General features: G+C 29.5%; 5 protein-coding genes and 1 non-coding gene across 8 annotated transcripts; 4 read left to right on the top strand and 2 right to left on the bottom strand.

The window, feature by feature from the left end:
• Positions 1–3860: 3860 nt before the first annotated feature.
• LOC139087387 (U4 spliceosomal RNA) lies at positions 3861–3999 on the top strand. Its single transcript, XR_011544122.1, has one exon. It is a non-coding gene; the product is annotated as a U4 spliceosomal RNA (small nuclear RNA).
• A 7752-nt stretch (positions 4000–11751) lies between these two features.
• On the bottom strand, positions 11752–12464 carry LOC139087334 (soma ferritin-like). The gene is made up of 2 exons (XM_070636122.1): positions 11928–12464; positions 11752–11877 (listed from the first exon to the last, which is right to left on the bottom strand). The coding sequence occupies exons 1-2, from the start codon at positions 12462–12464 to the stop codon at positions 11752–11754; spliced, it is 663 nt and encodes a 220-aa protein (XP_070492223.1).
• Positions 12465–13223: 759 nt separating this feature from the next.
• Positions 13224–14542, top strand: LOC139087293 (soma ferritin-like). The gene is made up of 3 exons (XM_070636066.1): positions 13224–13395; positions 13459–13683; positions 13745–14542. Exons 1-3 carry the CDS (start codon positions 13294–13296, stop codon positions 13937–13939), a joined length of 522 nt encoding a protein of 173 aa, XP_070492167.1. The 5' UTR covers positions 13224–13293; the 3' UTR covers positions 13940–14542.
• LOC139087292 (probable E3 ubiquitin-protein ligase bre1) lies at positions 14529–18253 on the bottom strand. 3 transcript variants are annotated; one of them, XR_011544115.1, is made up of 7 exons: positions 18117–18253; positions 17897–18009; positions 17617–17829; positions 16328–17549; positions 16191–16262; positions 15539–15616; positions 14687–14816 (listed from the first exon to the last, which is right to left on the bottom strand). XR_011544115.1 is itself a non-coding variant. In XM_070636065.1 (6 exons), exons 2-6 carry the CDS (start codon positions 18005–18007, stop codon positions 14581–14583), a joined length of 1851 nt encoding a protein of 616 aa, XP_070492166.1. In that variant the 5' UTR covers positions 18008–18009; positions 18117–18253; the 3' UTR covers positions 14529–14580. The 3 variants fall into 3 exon arrangements, 2 of the variants coding, with proteins under 2 accessions (XP_070492166.1, XP_070492165.1); XM_070636065.1 differs by lacking the exon at positions 15539–15616 and having other exon boundaries at positions 14529–14813; XM_070636064.1 differs by lacking the exon at positions 15539–15616 and having other exon boundaries at positions 14530–14816.
• LOC139087295 (UPAR/Ly6 domain-containing protein rtv-like) lies at positions 14969–16043 on the top strand. Its single transcript, XM_070636067.1, has 3 exons — positions 14969–15119; positions 15306–15482; positions 15802–16043. Exons 1-3 carry the CDS (start codon positions 15059–15061, stop codon positions 16020–16022), a joined length of 459 nt encoding a protein of 152 aa, XP_070492168.1. The 5' UTR covers positions 14969–15058; the 3' UTR covers positions 16023–16043.
• Positions 18254–18729: 476 nt separating the features above from the next.
• LOC139087214 (U3 small nucleolar RNA-associated protein 4 homolog) lies at positions 18730–21077 on the top strand. The gene is made up of 3 exons (XM_070635963.1): positions 18730–18932; positions 18999–20856; positions 20922–21077. Exons 1-3 carry the CDS (start codon positions 18811–18813, stop codon positions 21039–21041), a joined length of 2100 nt encoding a protein of 699 aa, XP_070492064.1. The 5' UTR covers positions 18730–18810; the 3' UTR covers positions 21042–21077.
• Positions 21078–21118: the final 41 nt, after the last annotated feature.

Genomic DNA, 21118 nt, shown 5'->3' with positions numbered 1-21118 from the left:
AACAACAGCAGCATGTTGAATGTGCAGCACTGATCAGTACATTCTTTTTGTTTTGTGCTCAATGGATCATCCTTTTATTTTTTTTTTTTTTATTTTTGTTTCAGAGAATTTTGATTAATTTGTTTCAGTTAAGGCATTAACAACTCTTATGGTAAATTAAAAGCTTCTTTATGTCCACATACATCAACATCACTTTTTTTGTTTGTTTCATCTCCCATAATCGTCTGTAGTTCTTTATAGATCAACCACTCGTTTTCGCTCTTCTTTGTTTTTCATTAAATTCTGTGATGAATCGATGTCGCCTTAGTGTGTGCTTAATAATAATTTCTTAATGGAAGCTAAAAAATTTTAGAGTGAATTCAATTTTTCAAGCTTTATGTGATGTCAAAGTAGACAAATATAAATTGATTTTGGCAATATATTTTAATGGGTGGGTTTTATTATTGCTCTTGGTGATCTCGTACCCGATCGACACAATTCAAACGCTGTCCACGTTGTTTGAATTAAATGTCAAATTATTCAAATATCATTATGCATCACAAATTAATTCCAAGTATTGCAGATCTTAAAAATTTCCACAAAAATATAAAATTTACGTTTATTGATTCTCAAAAGAAGAGGAGCCAGAAGTACTATTAATTGTGATCACAAGAGGAATAGTGATAACGATCAGGAGAACATTTCGTGTATTTATTTAATTTTAAACCTTTTGTCAGTTCCATCCAGAAATGAAAAATTTGAATACATTCGATGGGGAACATCACTATTTAAAGCCACTATAGCAAACAGAAAAAAAAATGAGAAAATAAAGAACATGAAATTTATTTAAAATACTTTTTCATGTGTGTGATCGTCGTAGAAAGATAAAAATCTCCACTGAATTTATTAAAAATAATTTCTGCTGTTTCACATAAAAGAACATAATTTTTTCTCTCATTTTCTTTTCTCTTATTTTTTGGTGCGCTATAGCCATATCTTATTAAATATCAAGTTTAATTTTATCCACCAAAGAAATGTTGAGGAGTATATTTTCATCGTTTAATTAACTCTTTTAACAAATGACGAGTAATTATTTTGACGTGGAGAATTTGTTTCAATTAAAATCATTTAAATGCTTACGTGGATAAACCTCAATTTTCTCTTTTGCATTTCTTAATTAATAAGTAGAGAATTAAGTTTATTTATGGCAGATTCTGATGCCTTAGGGAGAGAGAGCTACGTATTCCCCGAGTATCAAATGCCCGACTCAAAGTGTAATGGCTGTCTAATGGCAAGATCCTTCTTCATTTATTTCAGAATATTACTTTTAATTCCAAATGCAACAAAAAAATGCAGTCCTATGTTACTCGGTCATTTTCACATGCATAAGATCGGTTTGGTTTGATAAACATTCATAGCTTGAGCTATCCTTGAGGTGAAATTATCTTAATGTGATACACAATAGGTGCACTTAACTCATTTATTCATTTGTTTTACGAATAACTTGAGACACTTGTTTGTTGTGATGAAGAAAATAAAGGAACTGAGAGAAGAGAGAAAAATCCATGCGGTGGGTAAATTTCATTACATGTCTCTTTCAAAAACATCCATCAAGCAAAAACTACAAAGATTTTAATCGAAAATCTCATAAAACATTGTCTCATTCTGAAATGTCATTGAAAAATAGAAACAAATAAATAATAATACATACTGCCATTCTAACTATACTGATTGTCATAAGATATTTTTTCAACCTTTTATTTGGTTGAATAAATATCATTTGTGTACGATATCCGATATCTCAAGAAATTCCTCTCGATCAAAATTATTTAAAGACATGTCTTTGATTCGAAAGAATTGAAAAATAACATCAGTATCAAAAAGAGGTTCAAGCCAATAAAAAATAAATATTAAAAATGTTAAAATTCATGCATGTGGAAATACAAGTTTAATAGAAGTAGGTTTGATGAAACCTTTAAGGATCGATTTTAATAATATATCAAAACCGTACAAATGTTTCTTTGGATGCAATTGATAAGTTTTAAGTAATCCTGAATTATTGATGTTGTTTTGAAATTCATATGACCGTTATTTTTCAAATTCTTCCTTTTCTCATTTTTTATTATTAATTTTCGTTAAATCTGCCCTTGTTCATCAAATTTAGAGCGTTAGTTAATGAAGCATTAAAATTTTAAACAGCTATAATTTTAGATATTCTGTGCTTGTTGATTTTGTTAATTTATTCAATTCAACTGGTCGTTCCCACGTTTATGGCGCCAAAATAATCAAGAAGAAATCAACAGTTTTGTTATCAAGCCAATATCCATCAATCTTTTGTTGAAATAGTTAAATGAAGAGGAAACAGCAAGAGAAAAGTTTGTTATGTATGTAAATTGGCTAATATACTAACATTTATCGATTATCAATTTCTCTTGTGCACAGATCATCATCATCATCTTCTACTTATTTACCAGTCATTTTATCTATTCATGAATTTGATCTATCGATTTTCTCACTGTGAGTGGGCTTCAAATTTTGTTTGGTTTCCTTCTGATTTACAAAAATTATGTATTAACATAGCCACATTGTATGGATTTAAACAAAAGGAATTTATTGCTCTTTTACATGTTAATATTTGATAATTATGATTTCACAGCATGTAGCTGGTGTCATCATAAATCATTAACGATTTTTAAGTTGTTTCCTTTCTAATTCCATTTAATAAAATATTTTTCTCTTTTTTTATTCTACTATCTTCACATATAAAAAAATTATTGAAAATTAAAAAAAAATACACAAATATTTTGAAGTATAGCAAATGAGATACACCGTGTGGTTATTGAAAGGCAACAGAATGGGACTAATAAGGTAAAATATTGGCTGTGAATTGGGAATAGGGGTAAATAAAGCGCTTCGATCCAGCTTATAGTGTCCAATTAATAGATTGGATAGAAATAATTTTGGAACTAAATATCTAGATCATTTTTGCTCGTTATGTTACAAATTTACAATGTACAGGAATACAAACTCATGCGAAGGAATTGTATGGTTTTCAAATCAAATTTAGCATTCGTTCATTTCAAATGATCTTTATGATTAATTTTCTTCCCATATTTGCTTCCACCCATTAATAAAAATGATAGCAAAATATTCTCATAGCCAAATTAGTAAGAAGAACAGGAATAAGACCCATTTTTCATGTGATATTACCATAAAATGAACAGATTTCATTCCTACATAGTAAATTATGGGAAAATAAACACAAATCGAATGAAACCTGAACCCTAAAAAAAATGAGAGAATCTTTATTGATTTCCATGTTTCTCAAATAAACAACGGTGTGCTCGTGCATTTGTATATGTATGTGCTTTATAGATATATCTCCTTTAAAACATGATAAATAATAAAATAAATTCTTAAAAATGTTCATATTAATTTATTTCGATATAAATTTTAATTAGCGATCACAGAAATACTAACAAGTATGCGTTCTTCTACTTTGTTTGTTTTTCTCGTGGTGCTTAAAACTGCTTGTTCTTCTTTCTTAAAAGTTCAATGATCTTAAAAAAATTAATTTGTTTCATTTTTATTTACTATCTGTTAGATGAACTGCATGCATAAATTAAAATTTTATAACTTCATATAAAACTTCATGAATCTCAAGATTTCAGACGAGTAAAACAGGATCTGCAGGTGATAAAAATGCATAAGGGTCAGTAAATGCAATTTATAATTGTTGCAAAATTGAGATTTGAACTTGAATTTTTGCAAATTTCAACCCTTAAAAAAATTTTTTTTTGCCCATCCTTTTTTTGAGTGTTCGAAAACAAAACTTCGCAGAAATGGCCAGATCATAAGGAAAATTTTTTCTAGTGAAAGTTAACCTTGCGTACGGGCAATAATCTAACCAATGAAGTGTTAAACTGAGGTGGATTTATTGCGAATTGAAAACTTTACCAATACCTCGCGTTCACGACGCCTTGTGTGTCGGGTACGCAATTTTTGACAGCTCGTAAAGAGCTACCTAATTAAATACATAAACATATAAAATAGTTGACATTGAAGTCTTATTAGATGTGTTACTAATCGTTAGTTGGTCACGATTTTGGTTTCAGCGAGATTTTTTTCTTACTATCTTATATAATTTCTGAAATTTAAATTTCTTAAAACCGTTACATGAAGACATCTTATTTATTTAAATTTAAATTTTCAAAGAACGTTTTAAAACGATTTCTGGAAATTTCTGAAATTTAAATTCCTAGAAACCGTTATATGAAAATTAACTTATAATTCAAACTATGAAAGAACGTTAAAAAAACGAATTCATCATAAATTGAATAATTATGAGTTAATTAACTTTTCAAGTCTTTTATCAATGCTCGATTATCAAATATAAATGTATTTTATAGTTGATCATGATTAAAATGTTCCAAATAGACAAAGATGAGTTTAATTAAGCTCAATAAAAGTATCAATAAATTTCATTCCTTTTAGAATCTTTAATACACTTTTACATCCAAATATAATCGATACGTTATTTTGGTAGAAAACAATCGAGAAGATATTGATATTGATTTTATCAGAGGTCGAAGCCGACTTTTTCGGCTAAAACCATATTTTGTATTTTTTTGGCAAGATGAAGCCATTTTAACACCATGTCAGTTATTAAAATTGTTCCCTACATAAAATACTAGGATTCTCAGTCATTTTTGCTAAGCTCATAGGTCTAATAAGCCTTAAATTCGGCATTAACTGATTGTTTAGCCGATTTTTAGCTGATCGGCTAAGAAATCGGCTAAAGTGCAATTCCGAGTTTGTTAAGCCTGAAAGTTAAGCAAATATGGCACAGAATCCTAGTATTTCATATAGAGAACAGTTTTAATAACTAACATACGTTTGTAGATGCCTTTATACTGGCAAAAAATGCAAAACTTATTTTAGCCGAAAAAGTCGGCTTCGACCTCTGGATTTTATAATTAAAATAAGAAAACAAGCTTTATAAAAATGAGAAACGAAAAACAAAACACAAGAAACAAAAGTTTTAAGACGAGAATTTCTCTTGTTTGCTCATCCCACGCATGGATTAATTTATTTCAAACAAAATTAAAATCGAAAATATATTAAAACAAAACATTATTTAAACGATTTTGAGATACGGTTTTATTCTTACATTCATGAAGTTACATGTAATGCTGATAAATGCACTGAATGTATTGAGGAATGGCGAGAATATTTTAATGATTGGGAAATCGATAAGAGATCTATCAAATGGATTTTGATTAAAAAAGAGATTATTTATCAAGATTTACATGTGATAAAGCTACTGTATCAATATAAAGACAGGCAGCAGTCAGTAAATGTTCTTATTGCGTTGTCATTTGACTTCTGGATTTCCATTTAAGTTCTTCAATAAATGCCTTTAAAATCGATTTTTACATTTTATTAAAAAAATTTACTGGATCTTTTAAGAAATGGACGCAATTCATATGGTTCTCAAAAAATCCCCAAAAAAATCATTAAAATAAAATTTATTAGAATCATGTTTACTAGCGATTCATTTACTTGCTTTCAATTACTAAATTAATGAATTAAAAAGTAACGTGCTGTGTTGGAGAAAATTGAAAAAATCAATTTTAAATTCTCAGACGGTGCATTTCAGCAGCCATGGTTGAAAAAGAGAAATTATGATTGTGATAATGTTAAATTTTCATATCATTCACGGTCGAGTTTGCAAAGTAAAGCTGATAATTCAAGAGAATGAATGAAAGAGAAGTAAAAATGAAGTGAGGAAAGATGCGCGGCGCCTGCTTGTTGCTGTGCTGCTTAAGATCAAAATTTGAATGAAAATTTGAATTTCGTGACTTAAACTTTTTTTTTTACAATTCAAATGTGTTTCGGTAATTTTCATTCCATGTAAATTCGTAATTGATTGAGAAACGAAATCAACATGCCGCTATAACCACAAAGGAATTTCAATAGGAACCGTAGGAGATTTTTTGACTACTGGAATCTACTTGATCATACTTTTGATTGATTTTTATAAATTTAATACTCAAAAGCCAATCACATTTAATCGAGACACAATTTCTTCAGGGATTCATGGATGCGCCCGCGGGATAGCGAAAACGTTTTGCTTCCAACTTCTTCTTAATATTTTTAATATTCCATTTCACGAATTTTCGTTCACTTTTTTTTTTTTTTTTTGATAAATGATTAAGGTAATTAATCATTTTTTAAAAGAATCCATTCTGCCTTGTTTGTTTTTATTTTCGTTCGTTCCTTTTATTTAAATTTCTTGAACGATCACCAACGCGTTGTTCTCAAGCTTAATATTCAAATTAATGATTTTTATTCCATTTTTTTACGATGAATTCTAAATACACACTTAAAATATTCTTATGTGGTCAGTAAGCAGATCGGATCGAGCTAATTTTGGGCTTTCTACTCATTTTCTTGATTTATTGTTGATTTCAATTTTTTCATTTATTAATAATTTTTAAGAAGCTTGGATAGATCCTATGATGATCGTTATAATTACAAGCGTAATACAGAACCACGAGAGGAATTTCATGCACATTTATCAAATTAATAGAACTAAAATTGATTTTACTAGATTCTATGGTTAATGTCTTAAACAAAACATGAGGTCTGATATGTGTAGACTAAAAAGGAGCATGAAATAATATCAAAAGCTGTGAGATACTAATTTGATTGCGTTCTTGGCTACTGGATGTGAAATACCTAGAATTCTCAAAGCTGCTCCTGAATTTTTCTTACATGACTGCAGCGAGTCTAATTAATGCTTCATATATTTGATTGACTTGCGTCATTTCAAATATTGATCGTTATTATTTGAATTAAATATATTTTTAAAAAATTAATGACCGTTGAAAATTTTTAAATTCAAAAAATACGTTACAAGCAAAAAATCAATATTTAAAATTCTGATGCATGTAACTGTTTTCTTTCAAATGAACAATGATATCAATGATAATTTGAGTCTTAATTTCATGAAATTTCATTAGAAGAACTGATGATTTTTAAAAATATTTTTCGTTGTTTACATTTATATCAACGGTAAATTATTTTTTGAATTTTAACATTCAATTTCGAATATTTTCGAAGTAATTTCGAATTTTTTCGAAATGAAATGACAAGTCTGATTTGATTGTTCTAGGAATTATTAAATTAATCACTTTGGAATTAAAATCAAGCACACCTAACTGATCAGCATGGATCAGCATCATGAGAATTCCAAGCACAGTACTGCATTAACTCAAACTTCCAGTTACAGTTTTTAGCACCTTGTAAGACATCATTAATATTATGTGACAATCATGATTCACTCTCGAATGCCACGAGTTGGCTACTAATATGTCCATAAACAGCGTTAAATTTATTTACTGAATAAAGTCAGTTTTATGTTGGAATTTGTGTCAATTAAATATTTTATTTTATCACTCTCGATTTCCGATTCTTAGTGATCGAAATAATGACAAGGAATGTGTAGGCTGACATGCGGATTTTCTGCATGAAAGGCAGTTTTGCTATTACTTTTATTACTAATTTATGTCTTTGAATTCTTTTAATTATTTTCATAAAACGATCAGCATTGACTTTTATGATTGGAAAGCTTTATTATTCAATATTTAATGCAAAATTGCTGAGAGATGGCCAAAATTGGCTATTTAACATTTTGTCATATCTTTAAAATAAAACAGTCGTCTACAAATTTGGTATAAATTAGAAATTAAAGTGAACATCCAAGGAACAAAATTCTGAGACTGTGGAATAAATTATAATAATAACCAGAACCTACACACGAAAAAAAAGCAGAAGAAATTTAATTAAAGAGGAGTTTCTATGCATAACATAACAATTAGTAACGTTGATTGTGGAATAGCTAAAACAAAAAATTTAACCACCATAAAATGCCATCATTAGCAGAAAAATGATGACGAGCATGTCTTGTTAAAGTCCAAAATTATTATCAGTTTATTTTAATCAGTTTCGTTGAACAAACAAAAGGAAAGGAACTTGGAAAAGAAAGAACAAGAAATAAAATGATATTAAAATTTATGCTAAATTTTAGTGAAAGAAGCACAGAATAAAAAGCAAATAGCTCGTTTTGGATGTTCTTAATTACATAATTTAAATATTTTATAAATATCGTTTGTTTCTCTCATTTCGTAGACTTAATACTAAAAACTCTAAATTCCTTCAGAATTTTTAAATCCAATAAGAAGTGCGAAATTAAAATTATGATTATCAACCTGAATTTGATTGCCCAATTTAATGTCCAAAAACATATCAATGGACTAATTTTAAAGGAATTTACACGTTTCATAAAGAAGGTAATTCCAGTTCATAATTCACCAAACATACAGCGCTGTTGCTGAGGCATAAAATGCTGTCAATAATTAAAATCGAATATATTTCTTATTAACAGGTGAAATGAAACACCATTTTAATTATACATATATCCATGCCAAAAATTCGAAATTACTTCGAAAATATTCGAAATTGAATGCGAAAATTCAAAAAATATTTTACCGTTGATATAAATGTAAACAACGAAAAATATTTTTTAAAAATCATCAGTTCTTCTAATATGATCAAATTATCATTGATATCATTGTTCATTTGAAAGAAAACAGTTACATGCATCAAATTTGAATAAATATTGATTTTTTGCTTGTAATTTAATTTTCAATTAATTTTTTAAAAATATAGGTTTTTTCATTCATTAATTGAAATGACGCAAGTCTAATCAAACATCCTCAAAAGATAAAGAGAATAATAATTTACTATTAATTGAATTTATGCTTGTAGCGTTGATACTTAACAAAAATATTAATTTTCAAATTTAACAAACCCGATCGACACAAACTAGTCATGGCAGTCAAGGGGCTTCTAGTGGTTATTAGCTGTCATTAAAATTAGCACTTGGATGTCATGTAGCTGCCAACTGGTTGTCATGAAAAACTTGTACTAGAATCTAGAAACATCATAAAAAGTGATCACATTCAGTCAGGATAACAGATGTAATTTGGTAAAGTACAAAAAATTATCACTTTACCACTTGTTAATTATGCTGAATTATATTGGTATCTTTCAATATCAGAGTTAGGGAGTAGACCTGTGATCGAATGTTTAGATCAGTGTTGTTCAAGCCACACTTTGAAGGAAATCCTTGACCGAAACTGTTTACGGCATACGGTTCATGACATTTTGACACTAGTTTCACGACACATAGTTTTTTGTCTTTAATAGTTTTTTTATCCCAAAACCCCTCACTAGCCCCGGTAACAATTTCATCATTCCATCACAATGTTAATTCGTGTAAAGAAATCGATTTCCAAATTTTTAATGAGCCTTCCAATTCATTAATTAAAAAATCTTTGAAAAATAACAATATTTTCAATTTTCATGTTCTTTAGTTCCATTACATTCCCTCAATAAATTTATGAGAATTTTAAGAAACTTGTTACCAATTAATCATTTACTTTTAAAGTTAAAAGAAGAGTCCACGCGTAATTTATTGTGGCATGAACCTTTCGCATCATATTAACTGTGTTATCAAGACAATAATTTATGCAACGGCAACTGCCCATTATAAATTCCTTCAACACACAATACAAGATTATAAAAATCCATATCATAAATTTCCAATATGATGTTGAAATGAAGAGTATGTGCGGAGGGTAAAATTGTCTAATTGAAAAAAAAAGAGGAGATGAAAGCCCACGAGAGAGGAGGAAGAACATGTATGAATGGCAATATGTTTGAGAAGAGATTGCATGATATCTAGACCACCCATTTAATCGATCCTAATTGCACGCCACCCGATGTATGACACCTATCATTATAAAAAAAAATGCAAGGCAAATTACTATGTGCACAAAGAAGGAAAATTGAATAAAAAGATGATTCATTAGTAATCTCTGTTATTTTCTTTTAAGCGCCTTTCCTTCAATGAATTTCGCATTATGCTTCATGTTATTAAATTACGTGCCTCGCCATCCTATATGTATACACAAGAAAAGGCGGATTAACATTTTCTTATCACTTTTCGATCATAAGTATCAGTTCTCGTGAGTATGTGCTCATAACTATTATAACAAATCATGATTTACGAACATTTAATTTAATGGGTTGGAATTGCCAATGTGTTTTATTTTAAGACATTTCTCAACATTTTTTTTTTTTCAGTATATATAAATTGTGGATTTTGCAGGCACTTTGTTGACATACATAGATGATTGATGACTTTATTGAACTCATTTAAACTCACTGTCCATAAATTTCAAACCTTTTAAAAGAAAATTTGGTCAGTTCATTGATCCTGAGGTAAAGTGAATATTTAGCCTTATGTGACCCAAGGATGGACTCAGATATATTTGCTATTAAAGGTTCTCCATGACTATCTCAAAAACCCTAAATTTATACCAAATCCAGATAGCAGGATTGAATGACAAAAATAAAATCAAAATGAGCAACAAAATATTTTAAAGTCTGCATCAGGATTTTGAGAGTATTAGAATCAAAGAAAGGAATGCGCTCCATACACTTAGTCCTATAAAACTTGTTTATCCTCAAAAATTAAATTAAAAGAGAAATAAATTCGATGGAACAACATGTTGAAAAGTTAAGTAAATATTTTATTATTGCACAGGAAAAACTACTTAAAGTTACCTTCTCAACAGCTAACAAAAGAAAACTGGGCGTTTCAAGTTTTGGCATCTGCATAATTTACAATAAAAAGAATCATTTTTCATTATATCATGTTGCACAATAATAATTTCTCACAGGCACAGCATATAAATGTATATGCATATATGTACGTGTGAAATTGATACCTGAACATTTAGAGAAATGAAATGAGAGGAAAAAATCGAAAATTTATGAATTCTTAATGCCACTACTCACAGCTTCCCATTGCTCTTCATATTGATAGTAAAATATAAATATTTATACACTCTACATAGGATAGAGTCTATAATAAACATTTCAATTTACATATTTTTATAATATTGTCATAGTGTTTGGTCGTAAAATACAAGCAACTATGAGCTTTTTTATTATCACATAAATTGTAATCCGTTTATACTCAAATAAAATCGTCAAATATCTTGTTTCTGATTCTCTATTTCTCTTTAATGATGATGATTTGTTTATTTTACGGTATTAGAGTTCTTGCACATGTCAATTCATAAATTTTTACAAAATAATTCAATAATAAAAATAAAAAATAAAAAGTGCACTGAAAAGGACAAATGTGTAATATCCGTGACCCTCGTCAAAACGCATCCGTAGCATATTACTAATTCGACCATCTGTCACAGCCATCTCTAACTAGGTAGAGCCAAAAACGTCCACGTTATCATCCACCGGTGTTCTCACACTCAAGTCATTACTACTATTCAGTTCTCAGGTACCCGAGAGCCACCATGATCCCTTAATTCATAGACTTGTTTGTCACACTAAACTGCACGAGTACATCTTATGATCTGGTGCGAGTGTAGTGCCGTGAATGGGGACAGGCTCGCTGATAAAAGAGAATAATCATTCACATAATTACGCTCCTATCATGTCAAGCCACTCTAGACCATGTCTAAGACAGCTCCCGACAAAAATCACGAAAATTCACTGCACTTTAAGCGCATGGCATAAATTTATTTAATATCAATTTTATAGAAATTTAATTTCAATTCGATTATGTGCAGCTATTTTTAGACATCAACGTGACAATTCCTTTTTTGAGATGCTGGATCAGTGTCCTTCGAAACATCCAAAATTTTCCTGAAGTTCCTTGTCGAAATGATAAATTCCAGAACAATTGTCCTTTAATAGCTCCAGTTTCTTGAGATATCCATTCAATGACTGAATTGACTTGTACTAAATTTAAAAAATTAGAAAATATCCAATAATCAATTGTATATCCTTACCTGATGCTTTATAAACTCATTCACAATTAAGTCATGAGTAACACAGTCATCGCATTTCTTAGCAACATTTTTCAGGTCTATCAATTTTTCAGTAATTTTCTTTTCCATCTGTAGAGAGTAAATGAATGCATCCTTGACTGTACAGAATGACTTAATAGGTTTTTCAACATCCATCAAGTTAACAGTTCCACCACGCATGTTTTGATAATTGCACAACTTTAAGGCATGCTTTTTCTCTTCTTCAGCACATTTCAAGAAGAAGTGCTTACATCCATTGAGAGCTATGTCAGATCGACCAAAATGATTAAAAATTCCTAAGTAGTTGTAGAAGGCGACAAATTCAAGTGCAATTTGCTCGTTAACTTTGCATTCAACCTCCTTAAAATACATGCTACATGGTGGACAAGGTGGACAGCAATTTGATTGCTTGTTATTATCTTGAACATCTTTGAGATAGTTGGAAGTGCTAACATTACGAATTGAGTTCAGAATGTTCTTTGATGGATTAAATTTTGCTAATTTTGATATGAAATTCATTTTGACGATAGTTGATGAATTAATTTTATTCTGAAATGTGGATGTGAAAAATATGTAATTTCTCTGGATGATGAATTTGAAATGAATGAAAAATTAAATCAACGAGCACTGCGATCAAAAAAAAAAGTTAAATTCTCTTTTCAAAACATTCATTCACACATTGATCCTTAAAAAGTAAATAAAAATATCGATTTAAAAGGATACGCAGTATGAAAAGGAAAACAAAGGATCCCTGTCATCACATAAATTTATGTTTGAAAGCAGAAACAAGAAGCGAAAAGATCATTTTTCAAAAAAATTCGTTCATTGGCGCCCTGTATCGAGCACAACACACATAATTCAATTTTCTTGTTCATTATCTCTTTTCTCATTTCCTCGTCCTCTTCCTTCTGCTTGCTACACTTGTTTAGTTCTATAAGAAATTGAAAACAGGTGACATGTATGTTGCATATTATTGATAGGCATGAAAAGGGACAATAACTTTTTGTCTCCAAAGAGGAATTTTTTTTCCCTCTCCCTTCGTCATTGATTTATGGCTGATTCTTATCAAAATCGGGCAGCCTCGAACAAGGCCATAAAATTAAATTTTTAATTGGATTGAGGCAAGAATAAAAATATTGACTTTTATTTTATAGACATAAATGTTGAGAAATTTTTAAAATGATTCTTGAAATTGTCCACGTGCAGTCTTACATTTTATGGACATGCGCAAAATATTCATTACATGCCGACAACAACAAGTTTTATTATTGCGTTTTGAGGATAAGAAAAGTGCAGTGACTCATTTATCTGATATTATAATAAAATTTTAATAGTTTTTAAGACAAAAATGGCAAGTCAAGTTCGTCAAAATTTTCACGAAGACTGTGAAGCTGCAATTAATAAGCAAATCAATTTGGAACTATATGCTTCATACGTTTATTTGTCAATGGTAAAAAATTAGACAATCTTGTAATTTGTTTTGAAAAAATTATGCAATTTTTCTGATTATCAGGCATACTTTTTTGATCGCGATGACGTTGCATTGCCAGGAATGCATTGGTATTTCAAGCACTCATCAGACGAAGAGCGTGAACATGCTATGAAATTATTAAAATATTTGAATAAACGTGGTGGAAGAATTATTTTACAAGATATCAAAAATCCAGAAACACCTTGCGAATATACAGCTGCTGAAGCTATGGAAAAGGCTCTGGAACTAGAAAAGAATGTTAACGAGGTAACTAATACCTACTTAAATTTTATTCTCAACTTTATTAATTGAATATCTTACATTTAAGTCATTACTCGAAGTTCATGGAATCGCAACTAATCATAATGACGTGAACATGTGTGATTTTCTGGAAAGTGAATTCTTACAAGAACAAGTAGAAGCTATTAAGGAAATAGCTGATCATGTAACAAATTTAAAACGTTGTGGGGAAGGATTAGGAGTTTATATGTTCGATAAACATTTGAATGAAAATAAGGATTAAATCATTACAATAATTTTGCAATATCATGAGGAAAGAAGTAAGCTAGACATGGACATTAGCCATAAAAGTGTAGTGTTAGTTCGGTTTTTGTATTGAGATTTACTTATTCAACATATATTTAGAAGAGTCAAATGTTTTTACGAATATCCAAGTCTAGAATTAATCTTTCCTATTTTGAGGTGCTTGATGTCTTTTTGATGCTTTGATACTAAAAATTTTTGAATATTTGATATCCATCTATTCCAAATCATGATCACATATTGCAGCATTAAATCAATAGAATGAAAAAGAGGCTTTAGAATTTTCTGGAGGATATTCTGTGGAGTGAATTAATAATTTAATAATGTATATCAATTAATCATTGCTCAGGCTGGGAAAATGTCACTTTTAAATTTCCTGGTTGAATATTTAATATGTATTATCCTGTTTAACATTCAATTTTTGTGACCTTTTTCGAATGAAACAATAAGAATCTAAGTCATTAACTCAATGTCCATGAGTTTTGTCTAGTACATTGCTTTCTAGCTTCCAAAAAATCACAAAATTTGAAGATTGAATAAGGACTTTCATTATATTGCTACATAAAAATAAAGATCTTTATTAATTCTGTCATAAAATAGTCTATATTGTATTTCATCAATTCATGTTATGGTTAACAGGGAATCTTCATTTAATAATTGGTCCATTGTGTAAATTGGATATGAGACATCATTTTTTGGCGAAAGTCTTGTGTTCATAATTTCTTCTAGAGACTCTTCCAAATACTCGACATTATTCATATTTAAATCTTCAGATGATAATGACACAAAGTTTTCTTGTGACGTTGATAGTAAGTCCATTTCTTCATTATAATTCGTTGTTGATTCAAATTTTACTGCTAAAAATAAAGAATTGAAAAAAATACGTTACAGATGAATTTGTGTTGGAAACGCAAAATGGTGAGTATCAGTATTAAATGGGAAGTAAATAAAACATTTGAACAGTTTTAATGATTACTCAACATACCAGAAGTTACAAAAGTATTAGTGTTAATTCATGATTGTTGAATTCTTTTTTTGTTACTAACTTTTTCTCAATTCTTAGTTAAATTTTAAGTCTCATAAACGTGTTTATCTAATAATGTTACATAAATTCATATTCCTTGTAGCTGTGATATCATTAATTAGTGATAGTGCAAATGGTTAGTTCAATAATCTTGAAACTTTCTTTTGACATTTAAGTTCTTTCACTTTCGCCAATATAAAAAGACTGAGTAAATGCACTTCGAGGTCAACAAGTTTTATTTCTGTCTTATTTTAACTTGAAAGAAGGAAGAAAATGATTTTTTAAGACATGGAAGTAAATTATTAAAATTCATTTATTTTAGGACTGATCAAAAGGTGCTATCAATGTAGATCGCGTGGAGATTTAGGAAGCTGTAAAGATCCGTTTCGATTTAATGCATCACATATTGACATGGAACCTGGTGTAACAGCAATTCCTTGTGCAAGTGGATGGTGTGGAAAAGTTATTGAAGGTGAAACGGGTGCATTCAGAGAGGACGGTAAGTAATCGAATTATTGTGCCAATGGGCTTTTTAAAAAATTATTTTCTACTTACTTGCTAACTTATGCAAGAAAGTCCTGGCGATTCCAAATTTTGACCAGTCTTGAAAATTTTCTTGAATTTGATTTCATGCTTAGTTTATGCATTAATCGAATAATTTTGAAAAATATGGAACGGATTAAAATATGTTAAATCAGACTCTAATAAGACTATTAAAAGAATTCCAAGCAAGAAATTATCATTTGGCACACCCTTGTGTTAATGAATAAGCTTCAATGATAAATAATATATGTGAATCACTTGATTTCATTTTTTAGATTTTGATATGGCAACACAAAGAATGTGCGTCCAGAGAGGCCCTGATGATTCAGAAGATCGTTGTGCTTACACAGTATATAATCATAAAAAAGTATTTATGTGTTTTTGTCAAGGAGATTTATGTAATAGTTCTGTTCAACATCATAATATAACAAAAGTTTTTATAATCTCATCCTTTATACTCCTTATGGCACAAAAAATTCTTTCAATAAAGTTATGATCGCCTTAAATAAATTTAAAATATAGCTCAAATAATTCTTGATAAAAGAGTGATTGCAGGTAAGTATAAAAATTAATAAGGAACATGCTGGTATTTGAATTAACTTAAACTTAAACTAATGGCTTCAAAATAATTTTTTTCTTATTGAATAAAGTTATTTGTTTGTACCTTTGTTATTGTACTGTGGGTGTAGGAACTCTATTTCTGTTAAATAGGATTCTTCTAAATTTTCTTCAGTTTCTTGTAATAAAATTTGATATTCAGTAAAATATGTATAGAATGCAATAAAATATAATGCATCTAACCTGATGATAAGTATTCTTCGATTACATCTTCAGCTTCAATCTTAATGTTTTCATTGATTTTTGACTCCAAATCCTCAAGCTTTTTTTTTTGAGAAGTTGGAGATTTTTGCTTTTTTATTGACTTGCATGAAAGCAAATGTACGTTAGTTTTACGTTTTCTAACTCTTTGGCTTTCAGGAACATTTGTAGATTCAGTTAATTTCCCTGTGCTGTTTCTAGTCTTTCTTGTGCTACATTCTATTACATCATTATTTTCCTTTAAAGAGACTTGGTTGTTGTTATCTTCATCTCTTATTTGGACAACATTTTCGGTGGAATGTTCATGATTGATAATCGGTAAAGTATCATCTAATGAAGTGGAATCGTTATGACCCTCTTCATTATTTGCATCTAATGGATCAGCCGACAATGTACTTGATTGACTGTTATTCAAGTTATCTTCTGTTAAAACAATTTCAAGGTTCAAACTGTTTTCTAATTCATCAGCTTTATTCTTCCTTTCCGAAGTTAGTGATCTATTTATACGACGACTCATAACTTTTGATTTTGCATTTAGTTTAATCTTGATTTGTTTCTTCTTTGCACTGACTTTGGTTACTTTATTTTTCAGATCATCTTCAACCTCTTCCGATGGAAATACCGATAATCTTTGCAACAAAACAAAGCATTCAACTATATTATGTTCTCTCTTTAAAGCTTCAAAATTTGAAGCATATTCACTACTGCCCGTTGAAAATCTAGACGGATGTGCCTTTAGTAATGTTGGATTTACAACTCGCGGTACACTTCCGATTGAATTTCTAAATTTTCGGGTCTGATGTTTAGGAGTTTTATTGTTAACGGAATTTATATTTTCACAAGATGCAGTCTCCACCAGGGGCGTTGGTGTAACGCTGGAGCTTCTTCGTGTCACCATTACCTTCTTTTTTTGAGGCTGTGGAATAATTTCTTCATCAGGTGCAAAACTAACTCGCTTTTGAATTGATCGATTATTTGCGACCGGTGTTAAAGATAGTGTTCCAAAAAATTGTTCTTGTTCATAATTAACTGAATCATCGTGAAGATCTGCGTTTTGACCACAGTCTTTAACTATTACTTTGCAATTATTGAGTGCATGGTGAAAGTAATCCAAAAGATTATTCAATTCTTCCTTTTTTTCGTTGTATAAAAGAGTGAAGTTATAGCAAGAGTAACAACTTATTACTTTATCTCCTTCGCATTTCTATTAATCATAATTTTAAAGTAAAACCAATAAATATAAATTTATACATAATTTTCCAGCAACTTGCCTTTAACCATTTTACAGAATCAACAGTATTACTCGACGGCATAATTTCATAAGGCGAATATTGATAATGACACATTCCACAGTTAATTTTATCATTATCTGGTGAATGGTTATCCGATGCAGCTATTTCAACAATTGCACAAAATTCATTTAATTGTTGAAATCGACCTATGCATTTTGGGCACATCTTTGTATTTTGAAGCATGACATCAAACTATAACGTTTTTTTTTCAATTACAAATAAAATATTTTACATAATTATGAAATTAATTCTAACTTACAATATCAGTTTCATATCGTGCTTGAATGATCCTGAGAATCAGTTGATTTCCTAATATCAAATCATTTTGGCTTTCGCACATTAAACACGAGGAAAATCCTTTTCCTTTCATATCTAAAGTTTCAATAATAATGAATTATTTTATTAGACAATTTTTAATTTATCAATATGTTACAAGTAAAACATTTGTTTATTTAAACTGGCGCTAAAAGTACACTTACTTATATCTTTTTTTTGTTGTTGATTAAAATTCAGCTAAAAATTATTATCAGCCAAAACTGCTTTTTAATTTAAACTGAATTTGATTTTAATTATCTTAACCAACACTTTTTTTTTAATGACTAAAATATATTAATTATATTATATTTGCACTTATTTTATCACTCAAAACTTATTAAAAACTTAAATTAATCATTTTGGAGTAAAATCCCGCTTTTATCTAAATTTAGCGCATTTTTAGGAAACATAACCATTCGAATCACATTGTCTATTTTGATGTCCAAATATTAAACAAATTAAGATATTTTTATAATATTTGGATATTTTAGATAATTTATTGCTATAGTTTGATTAATTTCTAGTATTCAAATTATGCGAATTGTGTGTAATTAATGGAAAAATCCAATTAAAATTTTATACCCTATTTAAATAGATTTGGTAATTTTTTGATGGATTGTGATAAATTTAAAAATTAAAAATTCGTTATCTTTTTTCATTTTCACAAAATATCAACTACATAAAATTAACACAGAAATGAAAATTGAAAAAGGCGTTTTATGCATTATTCACGTAAATAAAGGTGTTTCATGCTTTTCTTTCGAAACAGATTCTTCGAAAAAATAATTCGAATAGATTTTGTTAAAAACAAAAACACGTGAAAAATATCGTTCATGTAAAAAATAGTAAAATTAAGAAATGCATTTAAAAGAAATGTCAAACGAGGTGAAATTGCATGGAATCAAGTGCTATAACATACAGGCAAGAGGAATCAAACATTTTTCATATTGTCATGAGCTTAAAAAGTTGGCTGTATTAAGGTAATTACATTTTGTTTATTTTTGCTATATCCAAATATAATTAATGTAAAATAAATATCTTTTCAGGAATGATTTCAGCATAGAAATATGGAATTTTATTGGTGCTCCATTTATTGAGCGAGTAATAACTGGAAACATTAATTGTGCTTTGGAACAAGTTTGTTGGGTTGCAGATAGATTATTTGCAATATCAGTTTCAGGGGATGGAATCATTGAATATGACTTGAAAACTTTATCGAAGAAGAGAAACTTACTGCTTACAGGTGACAAAGGAATTTGCATTGATTATCACAAGAAAACGGAACGAATTGCTATTGGAACAGAAGAAGGTTTTATTAATGTTTTTGATGTTAGTGACGATGATTTGCAGTATGTCAAAGTTTTGGATCGACAAGATCACAGAATAGTCTGTTGTAAATTCAATGAAGCAGGAGATTGTATAGTTTCCGGCTCAATCGATGCTGTAAAAATTTGGAGCTTAAAAACTGGTCATGTAATACACAAAATGAGTACTGGAAGAGCTGAACAGCATCAAGAAACAATTGTTTGGTGTGTTGAAGTGTTAAAAGACTTCACAATCATAACTGGAGACTCAAGAGGAAGGATAACATTTTGGGATGGAAATCTTGGTACACAAGTTGATTGGATTCAAGCTTCAAATTTTGATATAATGTCATTAACTACTTCTGAAGACGAAAATGCTTTTTACTGCTCTGGAATCGAGCAAATTGTAAGGAAATATGTCAAAATTAAAACAACTAAAGATAATACGGATATTGATCAATGGATTAGAACTGCAAAGAGATACAAACTTCATACACATGATATTTTGACTCTTGTAAGAATAGACAGTGAACAAATAGTTTCAGGTGGAGTTGATGGATTTTTATCAATTTCAACAGGAGATTTAAAAATCATTGATAAAATTGGACCATTCTTAAAACGTCCATTTGCTATGACAGCAGAAGAAGCAAGAATGATGTTAATGATTTATCCGAATTATTTGGAGTTATGGAAATTGGCAACTCCAAATGACAATATTGCTGAAGAGAAAACAGAATCAACTGAAGTTGAAGATGAGGATAATGAACTAGACAGTTTTAAATCATATTCAAATGGCCACAAAAGTAATTTCTACAAAATCAGCAAGTATCCTGAAAAATACTTAGAGCTACGAAGTAAACAAGATGAGATGGTTGTTTGCGCAGCAATATCAAATAATGGAAAATGGATATCATACTCGACAGCCACATCTGTAAGACTTTTCCATTTTGACATTATTCAAGGATCAAAACCAGACCTGAAACGTGTCAAAAATATTCCAAGCGAACTTACTAATTGCACATCTATGACTTTTTCACACGATTCAAATACGCTTATAACACTAAATGGCAACTCATGTATGCTTTTTGATATAAGTTCAGGCTTAATTGAGCATCATCAAACAATTAGTCTAGGTGAATATCATAAAGATTTAATTCATTTACTGGCAGTCTCAAGTTGCTCAAAGTATCTAGCATTCGCAAGTTTATGTAATAATGTTAGTATATGGAACATGAAGAAAGGAAAATATGCTTACAGTAATAACTTACCTAAATACACATGCCCACCCACATCCATTAAAATTCGAGTTAACCATCCATCACTTGTGATTTCATATGCTGATAATAGAATTTTTGAATATGATTTGGAAGAGTTTTATATCCAGTTTGGAATGAATCTAGCTGAATCAAGATTTGTTATACAGGACATCTGTTTAGATCCAAGGAATTCAAATACAATCATCTTTTCATGCAATAATTCTATTATGGTCATTAAAAAGACGAATGAACTTGATGAACAGAAATCTAGTAAAAGATCCAAAAAATCTAATGAAAACAGAGATCATGCATACACAATGAAAGTAGCTAAGAAACTTGACACAGTAAGTACTTAGTTATCAGTTCCTGAACCTTACTTGTAATCTAATATCAATACATATAATTTCAGCATTTAATTCACCTAAACTGGATGTCAGATGATGAACTCTTAGCACTTGAAATGAATCCTGTTTCATTGACCGAGAATCTGCCTGCACCACTGAGAAGAAAAATATTTGGAGCTATGTAATTTCAATGAAACTGAAGTTTTTATTTAAAAAAAATAAATGAATTATTCACATTTTAAGAAATTGTAAGTTACATTTA

The sequence above is a fragment of the Chironomus tepperi genome, unplaced genomic scaffold, assembly GCF_022539635.2.
Source record: "Chironomus tepperi strain 1889 unplaced genomic scaffold, CSIRO-AGI_Ctep_v1 contig_100, whole genome shotgun sequence".
Taxonomy (NCBI): Eukaryota; Metazoa; Arthropoda; class Insecta; order Diptera; family Chironomidae; genus Chironomus; species Chironomus tepperi.
Note: the sequence above shows the minus strand (reverse complement) of the source record. Positions and strands in the feature narration are given on the sequence as shown.